The sequence below is a fragment of the Aulonocara stuartgranti genome (assembly GCF_965226115.1).
Source record: "Aulonocara stuartgranti genome assembly, chromosome: 17".
Classification (NCBI taxonomy): domain Eukaryota; kingdom Metazoa; phylum Chordata; class Actinopteri; order Cichliformes; family Cichlidae; genus Aulonocara; species Aulonocara stuartgranti.
The window spans coordinates 20895094-20913656 of NC_138953.1; the positions used below are offsets into that span (position 1 = coordinate 20895094).

Below are 18563 nucleotides of genomic sequence, written 5' to 3' on the forward strand. Positions count from 1 at the left end.
AACACAACAGGGCAACTCAGAAAACATGGCCTAAGCAAGGAACAAAATACAAAAATACAAGGAACTAAGAATACTGGGCCCACATGGCCCAGGACCATGACAAGGAAAGCTGGATAGGGTTGTAGAAGGCCCTTAGACCATCAGCAGGATGGTATCTACTCCTTTGTGCAAGGAAGAATGGTATGAGCACTACAAGAGCAAGAATATGACTTCAAAATCAGATACAAACTTCATAACAAGCAGTGTAGACTGGGCACAGTGCTCACTCTGGAGCCCAAGTAGCATTTGAGATAGAATACCAGATTTGAAAGGTCCAACACTGGCCACCCAGCGGTCATAGGAGTCATATCCATGGAGCCACACACAGACACCCTACAGACTAGGCAACAGGACTCTACTGTTAGGTATCAGGATGGACCTATTTTTAGATTCTACTCTCATGTAGTAGGTCCCGAGTTCCCCCTGGTGCACATCAATGCCTGGCCTTGTGGCAGCCTGTAAAAGACAGTTACAGTTCATGGCGGATGAAGGAATTGATATCACTGACTAGGGATGGGTATCGTGTAGGTTTTATCTGACACCGGTGCCAAACCGGTATTTTTGAAATGGTGCCGGTGCTTAAACGGTGCTCGAACCGGTGCTTAATTAAAGAATGGAGAACACAAACTTTGTCCAAAAGCCTCTCATGTTTAGCTGTTTTTTTTTTTAAAAAGATAACAATGTTAGCCTTTCCTGCAAATATAGGGCATGTATGGTATCGTTCTTGGCTGGAAGCAGTGCTTAAACAATGGAAAAAACACAAACTTTGTCCAAAAACCTCTCATGTTTAGCTGTTTCCCCGTTTTCTTTGGTCATTTTAGCCTTTTTTGGCCAGGGTGAGGGGAGTATCTGGCATCAAACAAGAAGACAGCCACATGTAACTACAACGGTGTTTGCTAGTTCACCTTACATGCATTAATTTAATAATGTGGTTAGCCTACTCAACGTAAATTACACACGGACAACATTAAGCTACTCGCCCAGAAAAGAACGGCTGCTGCTGCCATCATCATTCATCATCATTTCTGCTAAACTGGCAGGGCTAGGGGCCAGGACTCTCCTCTTCGGGTTCTCGGGGGATGTTGCTAACTCCGGGTCCGATAACAGGCACCACACCCACAGTAGATGTGTTGGTGTGAGGTCTCGCAGCAAGCTATCAAATACGGTGCATTTCTCGGCTTTTAACAAAACGCTATACGTCGCCAGGTTCGTCATCAGATTCGAGGTGTTACCTCCTTTGCACAGTATCACAGTATCACCTTAAAGCACTTGTTGCAGGCTGCTGAGTTTGCATCTTTTGCTCTGAAGTACAGCCAGACTTTTGACTGCTTCGCCTTGGGCATTTTTACTTTGTAGCTCTGCTCTAAAAGAACATATGTACCTGGGCTCGCCTACTATCCTTGCAAAGGTAAAATGATTGTCTAGAATCCAAAGTGTATGACATCTCAGCAAAAAATGCCATAATGGCACGGGATACCAGTACCCATCCCTACCACTGACTGCTCCCTCACCTGACCTACATCCAATAGAACTCCTCTGGGACGTTATGTTTCGATCCATCCGATGGCACCAGGCTGCACCTCAGTCTGTCAAGGAGCTCAGTGATTCCCTGGTCCAGCTTGGGAGAAAATCCTTACAGCACTATACATCATCTGACTAGAAGCATGCCCTGACATTATCAGGCATCATTTTGTTGCATCACTTTGATTTCAGGGGTCTTTTTGAAATTCAGCCCACTGACGGTTGATCTTCATACATCCTTTTGTTCTTAAGACATTACCCAGTCAACACCAGTGCAGATACCCTGGATGATTTTTTTCCCATTGAAATCATTGATTTGTTGTTTTTTTTAAACAAAGTATATAGAACCAGCTTTCCAAAGAAATTGAAGACTGAAAGTACAAAACAAACCTCTCTGCATTGAATCATACTTGTTATCAATCTCTGGCTCTCTTCCTTTCTTTTATCCTGTCTTCCTCCTCTCGCCCTAACCAGTTGAGGCAGATGGAAGCCCCACCCTGAGACTGGTTCTTCTGGAGGCTTCTTCCTGTTATAAGAAAGTGTTTCCTTCCCACTGTTGCCAAAATGCTTGCTCACAGGGGATCATATGGTTATTGGGTCTTTCTCCGTATGTATTATTGTAGGGTCTATGTTACAATATAAAGCACCTTGAGGCGACTGTTGTTGTAGTTCGGCACTGTATAAATCAAATAAAATTGAATAAAATTGAATTATTAACATCTTTATGTTCCATCAGGTAATGACAATAAAGAATATAATGCAAGCAGGAGCTACTGAAGGGGTAGCTTCCGCCACCATGGACGAAAATGATTGTGTCAGAATGCCATTTAAGCTGTCCATTAGTGAAGACATATAATACAATAAACTCTTAATTGTTTTAAAATCTATCTGCCTATGTTAAAATAACCAACACATTGTTGTGGTTTGAAGTGTTGTAGTATCATGATAGATTTATTTATAGCACAGAACATAAAGCAAAAGCTGAATAACATTTAAAATGAAGTTAAACTGAAAGTACTTATTTGAAAAAAAAAAAAACTAAATAAAAAGAATGATATCTAACTATATGAGTATATACTTACACCAGTATTTACATTGTCCTTCATTAAAAGCATCAGTATTCATATTTTTTCATTTATACTTATATTTGTAAAATTGATCATTGGTTGTTATAATAGTACTACTACTACTACTACTACTACTACTAATAATAATAATAATAATAACTGTGTCCCTTTCCCCCTTAATAATAACTGTGTCCCTTTCCCCCTTGATGCGTTTTTTCTTCAGTGCAGCTGTTAGAAGAATACACTTAGCATACTCTTAGAAGAGTTCACGCTCCAGCACTAACAGTCATCTAGACTTCTTCTCTTTGGATGAAGCTTAACTCTCCATTTCACCTCCCAGTAACGCACACGTTGCTGCTGCTTCAGTCTCTCGGGATGATCAGGACACAGCTCATCCACTCACATACACTGTCACCATTGCCAAGATCATCATTCCCAGCTGTAAATCAGAGAAGAACCGGAGATTAATATTTTGTTTACGGAAACTCAGTTTATTCGCTTTGTTGATGAAGCACCTCCAGTAAAACATGCAGCAGAGGAGCAAATGTGCGGTGTAACCGCTGTCCTCTCAGCTCTCATGTTAAGATGTTGGAGTGAATATATTGAACTTCACACAGAATTTCTACATCAAGTTTGTTTCACTCAAATTCACAGTGGAAATGAACCGATGAGAATCTTTAATACTTCATTGCACTTTAATGATGAGATTCTTGCTGTTTAAATGAAACAAAGAGTTTCTGTGCATTAATGAACATCTCATCAGCTAATAAATAAACATGCAGGCTCTCACTGAATATATCTAGATGAAGCCACTGACGGGGAAAAAAATGCAAATGCAACTCTGAACTTCAAAAGAACTTCTGCTCTGTATGAAGACTAGATGCAGATACTAGATTATTAAATGTAACAGTGGTTCTCTGAACAACAGTCCGCAGATTTATGCTCCCACACTCTGATGAATGAGAACCTGTTTCTTTAAATCTTATAAGACTGTCAGCTACAATCCAAGTTTATATCCTTAGACTTGAACACAAAAACAGCAATCATCTTTACAACAACTCAAACACATGCTCACAACAAAAGCTACAGTAGGCTGCAAAACCGGCAGAGGGAGATATTTAATGTCAAGCCATCATCATCATCATTTTTATTTATAAAGAACCTTAAAACAAACATAGCTGATGCTAAGTGCTATAGATTGGAACTAAATAATAACATTTACACAAGATATAAATGAAAGCCAAATAAAGGAAAAAAGTAAAATAATTAATTAGTTAGTTAATAACTAATTTAATTCAAAGCCAACACTTGGATGATAGAGATTTACAAGAAAATTTTGATTATATATGTGTTGACCTTTCATAATAACTGTGTTTAGTACAATACCAATCAACCTTTACTAACCTTGGGGTATCCAGTTTATAGTGTAGACTCCTCACAAGTTTAGAGAGTTGCTTAACGTCTGAATCCTGCAGGTTGTTGTCACTCAGGTTCAGGATTCTTAGATGTGAAGGACTGGACCTCAGAGCAGAAACCAGTGCAGCACAGCTGATCACTGACAAATTGCAGCTCCTCAGACTGGATAAACAATAAAACATCTACATATAATCAGTGATAAATTATATCAAATGTGTTCAGGTTACTTCCCCAATTTTTGTCAGTATGTAAACTGTACTGCACGTGGGAAAAGCTACTGAATAAAGTCTACTCCAACATTAAACAAGGATACAGCACCATAACAACACCCCACCTGTGCTAGTTGGACCAAATATCCTTGTTTATGTTACCAGCCTGCCTACCAGAAGGAGTACACCACATCTATACTCTGCTATATCTAGTACTGCACAGACACCATCACCACGGCATCTGGGTGTATGCCAACCAAAGGTTTGGAAGGCAAGTGCAGTTAGGACCCTGTTGAGGAACAGAAACACTGCCTTCAAGTCTGGTCATGTGGAACTGTACAGTTCAGCCAGAGTAAATCTAAAAAAGGGCATCAGACAGGCCAGGCTGGATTATAATAATAAAATTGAGGACTACCTCCACAGCAACAACTTGAGTCGGCTGTGGCTGACTTATTAACTACAAACCCAGACCCAATAGAGAGTGATATTATACCCCTTTCGTCAAAAAAAGTGACAGGTTGCTTCCGGAGCTCATTAATTATTCATGAGCTCCGGAAGTCCGGAAGTAGGAAGTAATTAAATTATCCCCTAATTAAATTATCCCCTAATTAAATTAGCTCCGGAAGTCCGGAAGTAGGAAGTAATTAAATAATAAAAATATGATATTCATAAAAATATGATATTCATAAAAATATGATATTCATAAAAATATAATTGATTATTTAGAAAGTTTCTTATATATCAAATTAGCATTCTTTTATTTCTTTAAGCAATTAAAAAATTTATTTATTTTTTTATGCTCAAAAAACGCCATCTGGTGGCGGGTCAGTGTGTGTGCGCGCGCCCGCGCGCGCCCGAGGCTGTGTGTCTGGGCGCGCGGGGGCGCGCCCGTGTCTCCGGACCGTGCTCTCTCGGGCTCCGTGCTCATGTGTTTAAAAATGTATTAAACCATATTAAAATTGTTTAGTTAAACTTGTGCTTTTGTAACGTTCAGTATGGCCACAAACACATGCTGCATGCCTTGGGGGAAAACTTTATTTAGATTTATATGCATTTGTAGATTTAGAATAAAACTCATACTCAGAAAAAACAACTCGCGATCCCCTAACCCTCCTTAGATACATAAGCAGGGAAAACTCCTTAAAAAACCCTCCGCGATTTCTCCAAAACCCTACAATAACTTGTTAGGGTACCCCCTCTATTCCCAAAACCTTATATTCGATAACAGGGAAAATCCTGAAAAAATCCTTAGTCTTTTTTCTCAAATTCAGCGCCCCGCGGCTCCCTTCATGCTCAGCCAAACAAAGCCAAAACTCCTTTTAAAAATTTCTCCGCGATTTCTCCAAAACCCCTAGAATAACTTGTTAGCTACCCCTCTATTCCCCAAAAAAAAGCGCTATAATCCAAAAACATTGGGAAAGCTCCTTACTCTTTTTTCTTCAAAAACTTCCCTCTTGCTAGCTACCTCTAAAATTCAACGCACACTCTAAGTTCTACCTCGCTCTTAATCTCCGATCCACAACTTCTTGCAGAGCACAATTTTTTCCTGCTTGTTCGCTCCCCGCTCTGCTCCCTAATGCGCTGCTTACCTCGTTCGAAATTTGCGCCGGAGACCAACTCCCCCCCTTACTGCGCCCCGCTGCCAATCACATAACCCTTGCACCGCTCCCTTCGCACCCCGGTTAGCCAATCCGCTCCAGGTCTGATTTTACGATCTCCCGCTGATGTTAAGACTATCTTCGAACCCCCAGAAGAGATCTGACTTCAGACATATCAACAACTGGCGCCGCTCAGACTGCTTGCGAGCTCAACAGCCATGAAACCAGGGATCAACAACTACCTTCGCGTGCCCTATGTGCATATCACTCGGTAAGTGTTAATCTTCCCCCTCTAACTACATTTTCGCATTTTCCTTTTTACCACTCTGTCAATCCTTTCATTTAAAAAAATAAATAAATATCACAATGGTTTGTAACAGGTACAATACACCATCCATCCATCCATTCGCCTCCACTTATCCTTTTCTCAGGCTCGCGCGGTGCGCTGGAGCCTATCCCACGTACAATACACTTTAAAATATATATAAGCTCCACTTTTAACTCCCGTAAAAGTTTATACATTACATGTCTACATCACCTATCATGGCCTCATCGGGTATCTCATATCATCTTGTTATTGTTATGTTATTTGATATTTTGCTAGTTTGCGTGTTTTAAAACTCTTTTTGTTTTTCTTTATATTTTTAGACCCAGATGTGTTAACCTGATCCCTGCGAAACACCAGCTCTGCGTGGATTTTGACCGCGAGTGACCGGATGTTGTTTCCGGCCTGAGGTTGCCTGAAATGCCGTGAGGCTCGTTTGAAAGATTGCGCCCGAGACCAACTCCGCCTCCAAGGCATGCCTACCTTTAGCTGCCACCAGTGAGATATCAGAGCCGGGCTCCACATATCCAATCAGGAACACGAGCAAGACAGCTTTTGCAGACTCTCCAGAAATATACAAGTCCTTACCAACTGCTCTGCAACCCAGTGTTTCTGGTCCCCTCGCTAACATCGCTTTTTGAGATATTTTTTATGAACCACCAAAAAAGCAATTTTACCCCACAGACTGGGTCTGAGGGCAGCAGCGGGGACAAATGATTGTAATGAAGCGACGGACATTTCATGGCTGGTCTTGCATAATTGTGAGTTATTATGTCATATGGTGATAAGTACATAGTTTTGCAAGAGGCATACAAGCACTGTGGAAAAAGTAATCATAAAACTGTTTTTGTGAACACCCTACGTTATGCTTTAAAAAATGTGATACATGTAATGTGATCATCAAAGAACATGATTTTTTTTTTTTAAAAACTTTTATTCTTATGCTTTTAAAGTATGTCAGATTATCTTAAAACACTTATTTGTATGTTATAATGTTTTTCTTACACCATGTGTAATTTTTATAGACACCTTATTCATTGTATCAATGTGTAATTATGTATCTTTGATAAATAAATAAAATATTTAATCTTGTATTTGTGTACTTTCTGGTGATTCAATAAAAAATTAGTCACATATCGCTCTGATAAACACAGATGGCTGAAAGAAATGTTTGATGGAACAAAGGAAACAAGTGTCTTGCTGCTAAACTTTTAAGTCACCATGGTTTAAATGAGAAAGTCTGTATGTAAAACATGAAAAACTCCATATCAGTGATATCTACAAAGGTGTACTCATTTCTTTGTTATGGTACTTTACTGTTCCAATGAAACAAAAAGAAAATCTCATTTTTAAAGTACATTTTTCGGCCATCCTGACCTATTTTCAGGGGCAAGAATGTTGATGTTAGACTGTGTTTTAAATCAGGTTGTGATCTTAAACTAACTATCACAGCACTGATTTCAGTTGTAATGTCAATTAGAATCCCAATTTGGCTTTTCTCCAGTCAGTGTTATGGTGAAATTTAACTTGTTCTTTTGTGTAATTGCACATGGCCCAGCAAAGGACCCCTTAGTAAGCTGTACAGCATAAGTTTTCAATTCACTTTTGTCAGAAAACTTCACAGTATGAGAAGTTACAGCACAGTTTCTCCAAACGTGTGGTTCTTTTTCAGCCAGCGTGCTTTTAGAGCATCTACATTAGCTCATGTAGTAAAAGTACAATCAGTAAGTGTACTTTAACATTTGAGATTCCGAGTCACTCTTGCTTAGATCATGTGAACTATATCATGAACCTTTTTTTGTATAATGCATCAAACGTGTTCAAATCAGTTTATTTTCAATTTATTTTAACTAATCTAGAGACAAGCAAGTCCTTTTTAGCTTCTGTTATGTATTTACCTCTCACACCTTAATCTAGATGTTAGTGTTCTCAGAGTTAACATGTCTCATGTTGCCATGTTGTATTTCTAATACCCAGCCTCAGTGTTCGCCCTGTTGACCCTCAAATCCAAACACCAATGATCTAGATATTCACAACATTCATAAGGAGATTCTTAAGGTCTTAAGTTTTGTTGTTTTTATGTTTTACAAAAAAAAAAACTTCACATTTTTTATATTTTTAAACGAAAGTGACATGCAAGGATATTTTTCTTTAGTGATGTTGCTTCAGCAATCTCAAATACTAATTATTCTGGGAATTTTTATGGTCAAACTATGTGATTTTCCAAATGTGTGTGTGTGGAGTAAAATGACCTTGTTCTTATGATGTTGTCACCGTGAATCATTTAGGATTAACAACACAAATTGTATCGATAGCAGAAACAGTCTTATAACTTATAATTCTCACACGTTACCGCTAGTTTTACAAACGCAGTCTTCTTCAGCTCTGTTTATGTAGCTTTTATGAAACTGATTTTCCATAGTACAAGTAGAATTTAATTTTTCTTTGCTCTCCAGTATAAATGCAATAATTTGCAGGCTTTTTACTGAAACTCTCACAATGCAACACTCAATGCTCAGAGCTTCATATATCAACAGCTCTGAAAATATCTTCTTTTTTAAAGTAATGTAGGACAGGATCTCTCACTCTCTGTGTCTCAAAAAAACCCAACTAAACTGGCAATCACCACTAAACAAATGAAAGTAGTTTATGGCTTTTTTATCAGCTGCATTTCTTTCATTTATGTATTGATCCCATTGTTTATTGGTAATGCTTTTAGGTCACTGTTTTAGCATGTCTGCCTCACACTCCATTTAAACAGTTTAACAGATAGTGGGGTCTGGTAAGGAAGTTGGGGGGAAGCAGACAACTCCACAGGAAGAGTCTTTTTGTCTTTTCTCCACTGTAAAAGATAGCAAGGCAGTGTGAAACTTTCTTTGCGGGAAAGACAAAACTGAGAGCCATGCTAGGCTCAGTGAGAGACTCTGCTCACCCCTCTGCCCCAGCGATGGCAGTCCCTCACCAAGCTTGATTTCTGTTCTTTGTCTTGATTAAAGAATGTTAGCTACCGCTCATCGCTTGTCTGCAGGCTTTATTAAATGGAAAACTTCCACAACAACCTCTAAACAGTGGTTTATGGCTTTTTGTCACCTGCAACACCATGTAACACTTGGATGTTAGATTCTTTTACCAGTCAGTGTTGTTAGCCCCAACCCCCAGGCTCCAGCTGTCTGAGCTCTAACCCTGGCTGCCAAATGTCCCCCTGAGGCCTTTGTGCCTTTTACCACCAGACTAAGTTTGTAGTCCTATCTACTAATATTATTTTATTTTTTTATTATAGCACAAGGTTCAGTTAGGTTACTACTTTGACTTCCTCAATTTGAGCACATTTCTGACCCGATACTTTATCAAGCTTTTACTCGAGTGTTTTTGACACTAGCAGCTGTACTTCTACTTAAGTGAAAATTGCCTGCAATTTTGCCACCTCAGTTGCCACTTTTCTGGAGTTTGTACACTTTTTATATTGAAACGTTCAACGTTTTACGTGTTATCCTTGATCACAGTTCTAAACAAGTTAACTTTCTTCACTTCAAAGTAACCCAAAAAAAGAAACTATATGTCCAGTTCTCTTTACTCCAAACCTGGTTTAAGGCTATGCTGTTGTTGTGATATGGCCATACAAATAATATTAAGTTTAATTAATCTTAAAAAAAAAATGGCTGCTTCATGGCTACCTGTTCAGAGAATTTGCAGACTTTTATGGAAACTGTCACAATGTAACACTCTCACTGTCAAAACATGGTTGATCCATGTTTCTATGAACACTGATTAATATATCAACAGCTCTGAAAATCCTTTTTTTTAAAGTAAAGCAGAACAGGATCTCTGTATCTCTAAAAATCCCAACAAAACTGGCAATCACCTCTAAACAAATGGAAGTAGTTTATGGATCTTTATCACCTGCAACACCATGTAACACCTAGATGTTAGACTCTTTTACCATCACATTTGCAAGGGTTTATGTGTTATCCTTGATCACAGTTCTAAATAAGTTAACTTTCTTGACATAAAAGTAGCCCAAAGAAGACAAATATATGTCCAGTTCTTTTTTACTCCAAACCTACTGATCGGAAAACATTATGTGATGCTGGAAGTTTTCATCCTATCCATCTGCAAAACAAGTTTACCTGTAAGCCAACACATTAGACGTAAGCAAATTTGTGAAATTCCTGAACAATGTGCTTTGTGGAGTAGCAGTAGTACTAGAACTAGTACTAGTAGTCCTAGTATTCTGCAGCAACCAGGCTTCAAGAGTGATCACTCTTCTGGCTTTCAAATGGTGAAAACATGTCACAGTCTTAACCGCAAATCAGAAATGTTGGTAAATTTAAAAAGGAATTTAAACGTCAGCTTTGACATAGACACAGACTTTATTAATGCCACACTCAGGAAATTCACATGTTACACATGATTTAGCTCACCTGCTAAATCCCCAGAGCAATAACCCCATCAGCATCATTAGCCTGAGTGTTGATCCTCCAGGTGTGTGAGTGTGTGAGTGTGTGTGTGTGTGTGTGTGTGTGTGTGTGTGTGTGTGTGTGTGTGTGTGTGTGTGTGATCAGAGGTGAAGCTGCTTTCTGCAAAGTCTCATCAACAACCAAGAAGAGTCTAAAAGCACTAAATATGAAACAGACCATTTACCATACCCAACACTGAGCTCCTGCACAGTCAGATGGAGTGAAACATAATGTCCCAGTGGTGTTCTGTTGGATTTAGCAGGTGAGCGTTGTTGCCAGTCAAAACCTTTTTGGAAACTCTTTACAAGAATCAATGTAATTATTTGTTTTACTTGAATCAAATGTATTGGTTTCATTACATCAAATTAAATAATTTTGGAAACCCGTTACATCAAATAAAACTTTCTTGGAAAAACTTTACAAGAATCAATGTAATTATTTGTTTTACTTGAATCAAATGTAATGGTTTATATACCTGAAATAAAAATTTTTTTGGAAACCCGTTACATCAAATAAAACTTTCTTGGAAACACTTTACAAGAATCAATGTAATTATTTGTTTTACTTGAATCAAATGTAATGGTTTATATACCTGAAATAAAACTTTTTTGGAAACCCTGTACATGAAGTAAAAGGTTTTTGATCTTGTAAGTTCTGGCTTTAATATTTTCAGCTGATAAAGTGAACTTCATACAAACTCTGTGTTAGAAAAATCAAACTGTGTCTCGTGCGGGTGTATTGTGACTGCTCCATCACAATGTATAATTTGACTTGTGAGGTACACACAACAAGGCCAACAAGAAAAAGTGAATTAGAGATTCATTACAAAATACAAAAAATAAAAATAAATAGTGCACAAATTTAAAACAAGCAAAACACCTATGCAAGAGTAACTACTAATGATTTACAAATACTTGTCATATACAACCAATACACTCAGAGAATTTTACCATATCAGTATAAAGCTCTCTGTAATTCCTGGACAGTTCGTGAAATAATTTAAAATTAAATCTGCACTTCAGTTAACTATTCTTTTTTAACAACAGGTTTATGTCTTAGATCTACGGATACAGCTAAAACACTCTGCTTGTATAATGCTGTATTCTCTCCCAGCTTATCCTTTTCTCACAACAGGGTGATTCCCAAAGTACGAGTCAATAAAACAATCACTCTAAAAACCAGAACAGAAAGATAAAGTTGCAAAATAAAAGATTAAGGATTGTGTTTTTATAGCATGTAGTAAACTATCCCCTTTTTCTAACACAGAGTTTGTATGAAGTTCACTTTATCAGCTGAAAATATTAAAGCCAGAACTTACAAGATCAAAAACCTTTTACTTCATGTACAGGGTTTCCAAAAAAGTTTTATTTCAGGTATATAAACCATTACATTTGATTCAAGTAAAACAAATAATTACATTGATTCTTGTAAAGTGTTTCCAAGAAAGTTTTATTTGATGTAACGGGTTTCCAAAAAAATTTTTATTTCAGGTATATAAACCATTACATTTGATTCAAGTAAAACAAATAATTACATTGATTCTTGTAAAGTTTTTCCAAGAAAGTTTTATTTGATGTAACGGGTTTCCAAAATTATTTAATTTGATGTAATGAAACCAATACATTTGATTCAAGTAAAACAAATAATTACATTGATTCTTGTAAAGAGTTTCCAAAAAGGTTTTGACTGGCAACAACGCTCACCTGCTAAATCCAACAGAACACCACTGGGACATTATGTTTCACTCCATCTGACTGTGCAGGAGCTCAGTGTTGGGTATGGTAAATGGTCTGTTTCATATTTAGTGCTTTTAGACTCTTCTTGGTTGTTGATGAGACTTTGCAGAAAGCAGCTTCACCTCTGATCACACACACACACACACACACACACACACACACACACACACACACACACACACACTCACACACTCACACACCTGGAGGATCAACACTCAGGCTAATGATGCTGATGGGGTTATTGCTCTGGGGATTTAGCAGGTGAGCTAAATCATGTGTAACATGTGAATTTCCTGAGTGTGGCATTAATAAAGTCTGTGTCTATGTCAAAGCTGACGTTTAAATTCCTTTTTAAATTTACCAACATTTCTGATTTGCGGTTAAGACTGTGACATGTTTTCACCATTTGAAAGCCAGAAGAGTGATCACTCTTGAAGCCTGGTTGCTGCAGAATACTAGGACTACTAGTACTAGTTCTAGTACTACTGCTACTCCACAAAGCACATTGTTCAGGAATTTCACAAATTTGCTTACGTCTAATGTGTTGGCTTACAGGTAAACTTGTTTTGCAGATGGATAGGATGAAAACTTCCAGCATCACATAATGTTTTCCGATCAGTAGGTTTGGAGTAAAAAAGAACTGGACATATATTTGTCTTCTTTGGGCTACTTTTATGTCAAGAAAGTTAACTTATTTAGAACTGTGATCAAGGATAACACATAAACCCTTGCAAATGTGATGGTAAAAGAGTCTAACATCTAGGTGTTACATGGTGTTGCAGGTGATAAAGATCCATAAACTACTTCCATTTGTTTAGAGGTGATTGCCAGTTTTGTTGGGATTTTTAGAGATACAGAGATCCTGTTCTGCTTTACTTTAAAAAAAAAGGATTTTCAGAGCTGTTGATATATTAATCAGTGTTCATAGAAACATGGATCAACCATGTTTTGACAGTGAGAGTGTTACATTGTGACAGTTTCCATAAAAGTCTGCAAATTCTCTGAACAGGTAGCCATGAAGCAGCCATTTTTTTTTTAAGATTAATTAAACTTAATATTATTTGTATGGCCATATCACAACAACAGCATAGCCTTAAACCAGGTTTGGAGTAAAGAGAACTGGACATATAGTTTCTTTTTTTGGGTTACTTTGAAGTGAAGAAAGTTAACTTGTTTAGAACTGTGATCAAGGATAACACGTAAAACGTTGAACGTTTCAATATAAAAAGTGTACAAACTCCAGAAAAGTGGCAACTGAGGTGGCAAAATTGCAGGCAATTTTCACTTAAGTAGAAGTACAGCTGCTAGTGTCAAAAACACTCGAGTAAAAGCTTGATAAAGTATCGGGTCAGAAATGTGCTCAAATTGAGGAAGTCAAAGTAGTAACCTAACTGAACCTTGTGCTATAATAAAAAAATAAAATAATATTAGTAGATAGGACTACAAACTTAGTCTGGTGGTAAAAGGCACAAAGGCCTCAGGGGGACATTTGGCAGCCAGGGTTAGAGCTCAGACAGCTGGAGCCTGGGGGTTGGGGCTAACAACACTGACTGGTAAAAGAATCTAACATCCAAGTGTTACATGGTGTTGCAGGTGACAAAAAGCCATAAACCACTGTTTAGAGGTTGTTGTGGAAGTTTTCCGTTTAATAAAGCCTGCAGACAAGCGATGAGCGGTAGCTAACATTCTTTAATCAAGACAAAGAACAGAAATCAAGCTTGGTGAGGGACTGCCATCGCTGGGGCAGAGGGGTGAGCAGAGTCTCTCACTGAGCCTAGCATGGCTCTCAGTTTTGTCTTTCCCGCAAAGAAAGTTTCACACTGCCTTGCTATCTTTTACAGTGGAGAAAAGACAAAAAGACTCTTCCTGTGGAGTTGTCTGCTTCCCCCCAACTTCCTTACCAGACCCCACTATCTGTTAAACTGTTTAAATGGAGTGTGAGGCAGACATGCTAAAACAGTGACCTAAAAGCATTACCAATAAACAATGGGATCAATACATAAATGAAAGAAATGCAGCTGATAAAAAAGCCATAAACTACTTTCATTTGTTTAGTGGTGATTGCCAGTTTAGTTGGGTTTTTTTGAGACACAGAGAGTGAGAGATCCTGTCCTACATTACTTTAAAAAAGAAGATATTTTCAGAGCTGTTGATATATGAAGCTCTGAGCATTGAGTGTTGCATTGTGAGAGTTTCAGTAAAAAGCCTGCAAATTATTGCATTTATACTGGAGAGCAAAGAAAAATTAAATTCTACTTGTACTATGGAAAATCAGTTTCATAAAAGCTACATAAACAGAGCTGAAGAAGACTGCGTTTGTAAAACTAGCGGTAACGTGTGAGAATTATAAGTTATAAGACTGTTTCTGCTATCGATACAATTTGTGTTGTTAATCCTAAATGATTCACGGTGACAACATCATAAGAACAAGGTCATTTTACTCCACACACACACATTTGGAAAATCACATAGTTTGACCATAAAAATTCCCAGAATAATTAGTATTTGAGATTGCTGAAGCAACATCACTAAAGAAAAATATCCTTGCATGTCACTTTCGTTTAAAAATATAAAAAATGTGAAGTTTTTTTTTTTTGTAAAACATAAAAACAACAAAACTTAAGACCTTAAGAATCTCCTTATGAATGTTGTGAATATCTAGATCATTGGTGTTTGGATTTGAGGGTCAACAGGGCGAACACTGAGGCTGGGTATTAGAAATACAACATGGCAACATGAGACATGTTAACTCTGAGAACACTAACATCTAGATTAAGGTGTGAGAGGTAAATACATAACAGAAGCTAAAAAGGACTTGCTTGTCTCTAGATTAGTTAAAATAAATTGAAAATAAACTGATTTGAACACGTTTGATGCATTATACAAAAAAAGGTTCATGATATAGTTCACATGATCTAAGCAAGAGTGACTCGGAATCTCAAATGTTAAAGTACACTTACTGATTGTACTTTTACTACATGAGCTAATGTAGATGCTCTAAAAGCACGCTGGCTGAAAAAGAACCACACGTTTGGAGAAACTGTGCTGTAACTTCTCATACTGTGAAGTTTTCTGACAAAAGTGAATTGAAAACTTATGCTGTACAGCTTACTAAGGGGTCCTTTGCTGGGCCATGTGCAATTACACAAAAGAACAAGTTAAATTTCACCATAACACTGACTGGAGAAAAGCCAAATTGGGATTCTAATTGACATTACAACTGAAATCAGTGCTGTGATAGTTAGTTTAAGATCACAACCTGATTTAAAACACAGTCTAACATCAACATTCTTGCCCCTGAAAATAGGTCAGGATGGCCGAAAAATGTACTTTAAAAATGAGATTTTCTTTTTGTTTCATTGGAACAGTAAAGTACCATAACAAAGAAATGAGTACACCTTTGTAGATATCACTGATATGGAGTTTTTCATGTTTTACATACAGACTTTCTCATTTAAACCATGGTGACTTAAAAGTTTAGCAGCAAGACACTTGTTTCCTTTGTTCCATCAAACATTTCTTTCAGCCATCTGTGTTTATCAGAGCGATATGTGACTAATTTTTTATTGAATCACCAGAAAGTACACAAATACAAGATTAAATATTTTATTTATTTATCAAAGATACATAATTACACATTGATACAATGAATAAGGTGTCTATAAAAATTACACATGGTGTAAGAAAAACATTATAACATACAAATAAGTGTTTTAAGATAATCTGACATACTTTAAAAGCATAAGAATAAAAGTTTTTTAAAAAAAAAAATCATGTTCTTTGATGATCACATTACATGTATCACATTTTTTAAAGCATAACGTAGGGTGTTCACAAAAACAGTTTTATGATTACTTTTTCCACAGTGCTTGTATGCCTCTTGCAAAACTATGTACTTATCACCATATGACATAATAACTCACAATTATGCAAGACCAGCCATGAAATGTCCGTCGCTTCATTACAATCATTTGTCCCCGCTGCTGCCCTCAGACCCAGTCTGTGGGGTAAAATTGCTTTTTTGGTGGTTCATAAAAAATATCTCAAAAAGCGATGTTAGCGAGGGGACCAGAAACACTGGGTTGCAGAGCAGTTGGTAAGGACTTGTATATTTCTGGAGAGTCTGCAAAAGCTGTCTTGCTCGTGTTCCTGATTGGATATGTGGAGCCCGGCTCTGATATCTCACTGGTGGCAGCTAAAGGTAGGCATGCCTTGGAGGCGGAGTTGGTCTCGGGCGCAATCTTTCAAACGAGCCTCACGGCATTTCAGGCAACCTCAGGCCGGAAACAACATCCGGTCACTCGCGGTCAAAATCCACGCAGAGCTGGTGTTTCGCAGGGATCAGGTTAACACATCTGGGTCTAAAAATATAAAGAAAAACAAAAAGAGTTTTAAAACACGCAAACTAGCAAAATATCAAATAACATAACAATAACAAGATGATATGAGATACCCGATGAGGCCATGATAGGTGATGTAGACATGTAATGTATAAACTTTTACGGGAGTTAAAAGTGGAGCTTATATATATTTTAAAGTGTATTGTACGTGGGATAGGCTCCAGCGCACCGCGCGAGCCTGAGAAAAGGATAAGTGGAGGCGAATGGATGGATGGATGGTGTATTGTACCTGTTACAAACCATTGTGATATTTATTTATTTTTTTAAATGAAAGGATTGACAGAGTGGTAAAAAGGAAAATGCGAAAATGTAGTTAGAGGGGGAAGATTAACACTTACCGAGTGATATGCACATAGGGCACGCGAAGGTAGTTGTTGATCCCTGGTTTCATGGCTGTTGAGCTCGCAAGCAGTCTGAGCGGCGCCAGTTGTTGATATGTCTGAAGTCAGATCTCTTCTGGGGGTTCGAAGATAGTCTTAACATCAGCGGGAGATCGTAAAATCAGACCTGGAGCGGATTGGCTAACCGGGGTGCGAAGGGAGCGGTGCAAGGGTTATGTGATTGGCAGCGGGGCGCAGTAAGGGGGGGAGTTGGTCTCCGGCGCAAATTTCGAACGAGGTAAGCAGCGCATTAGGGAGCAGAGCGGGGAGCGAACAAGCAGGAAAAAATTGTGCTCTGCAAGAAGTTGTGGATCGGAGATTAAGAGCGAGGTAGAACTTAGAGTGTGCGTTGAATTTTAGAGGTAGCTAGCAAGAGGGAAGTTTTTGAAGAAAAAAGAGTAAGGAGCTTTCCCAATGTTTTTGGATTATAGCGCTTTTTTTTGGGGAATAGAGGGGTAGCTAACAAGTTATTCTAGGGGTTTTGGAGAAATCGCGGAGAAATTTTTAAAAGGAGTTTTGGCTTTGTTTGGCTGAGCATGAAGGGAGCCGCGGGGCGCTGAATTTGAGAAAAAAGACTAAGGATTTTTTCAGGATTTTCCCTGTTATCGAATATAAGGTTTTGGGAATAGAGGGGGTACCCTAACAAGTTATTGTAGGGTTTTGGAGAAATCGCGGAGGGTTTTTTAAGGAGTTTTCCCTGCTTATGTATCTAAGGAGGGTTAGGGGATCGCGAGTTGTTTTTTCTGAGTATGAGTTTTATTCTAAATCTACAAATGCATATAAATCTAAATAAAGTTTTCCCCCAAGGCATGCAGCATGTGTTTGTGGCCATACTGAACGTTACAAAAGCACAAGTTTAACTAAACAATTTTAATATGGTTTAATACATTTTTAAACACATGAGCACGGAGCCCGAGAGAGCACGGTCCGGAGACACGGGCGCGCCCCCGCGCGCCCAGACACACAGCCTCGGGCGCGCGCGGGCGCGCGCACACACACTGACCCGCCACCAGATGGCGTTTTTTGAGCATAAAAAAATAAATAAATTTTTTAATTGCTTAAAGAAATAAAAGAATGCTAATTTGATATATAAGAAACTTTCTAAATAATCAATTATATTTTTATGAATATCATATTTTTATGAATATCATATTTTTATGAATATCATATTTTTATTATTTAATTACTTCCTACTTCCGGAGCTCATGAATAATTTAATTAGGGGATAATTTAATTACTTCCGGACTTCCGGAGCTCATGAATAATTAATGAGCTCCGGAAGCAACCTGTCACTTTTTTTGACGAAAGGGGTATAATATCACTCTCTCCCAATGCTGTTGATAGTGACGCTGTGCTTCGGGTTGTTGTCACTCAAGTTCAGAACATGAACCACTTCTTTTGAGAAACTGGCCAAA

At 38.0% G+C, this 18563-nt stretch overlaps 1 protein-coding gene and 2 long non-coding RNA genes across 9 annotated transcripts in view; 1 reads left to right on the forward strand and 2 right to left on the reverse strand.

Annotated features, from left to right (window-relative positions):
* Positions 1-2530: 2530 nt before the first annotated feature.
* LOC309692102 (NACHT, LRR and PYD domains-containing protein 14-like) overlaps positions 2531-18563 on the reverse strand; it is a 33407-nt gene continuing 17374 nt past the window's right edge. For all 6 annotated transcript variants that reach the window (XM_082510309.1, XM_082510306.1, XM_082510308.1 and 3 more), the window contains 2 exons: positions 4032-4205; positions 2531-3066 (listed from right to left, as the gene is read on the reverse strand). In XM_082510309.1, coding sequence (XP_082366435.1) covers positions 3057-3066; positions 4032-4205 — 184 coding nt within the window. In that variant the 3' untranslated portion in view covers positions 2531-3056. The remainder of the gene's footprint in view (positions 3067-4031; positions 4206-18563) is intronic.
* Positions 4734-7267, forward strand: LOC309692111. The gene is made up of 2 exons (XR_014272224.1): positions 4734-6121; positions 6499-7267. It is a non-coding gene; the product is annotated as an uncharacterized lncRNA (long non-coding RNA).
* Positions 15961-18473, reverse strand: LOC309692663. 2 transcript variants are annotated; one of them, XR_014272396.1, is made up of 3 exons: positions 18395-18473; positions 17107-18350; positions 15961-16729 (listed from the first exon to the last, which is right to left on the reverse strand). It is a non-coding gene; the product is annotated as an uncharacterized lncRNA (long non-coding RNA). The 2 variants fall into 2 exon arrangements; XR_014272397.1 differs by having other exon boundaries at positions 17107-18473.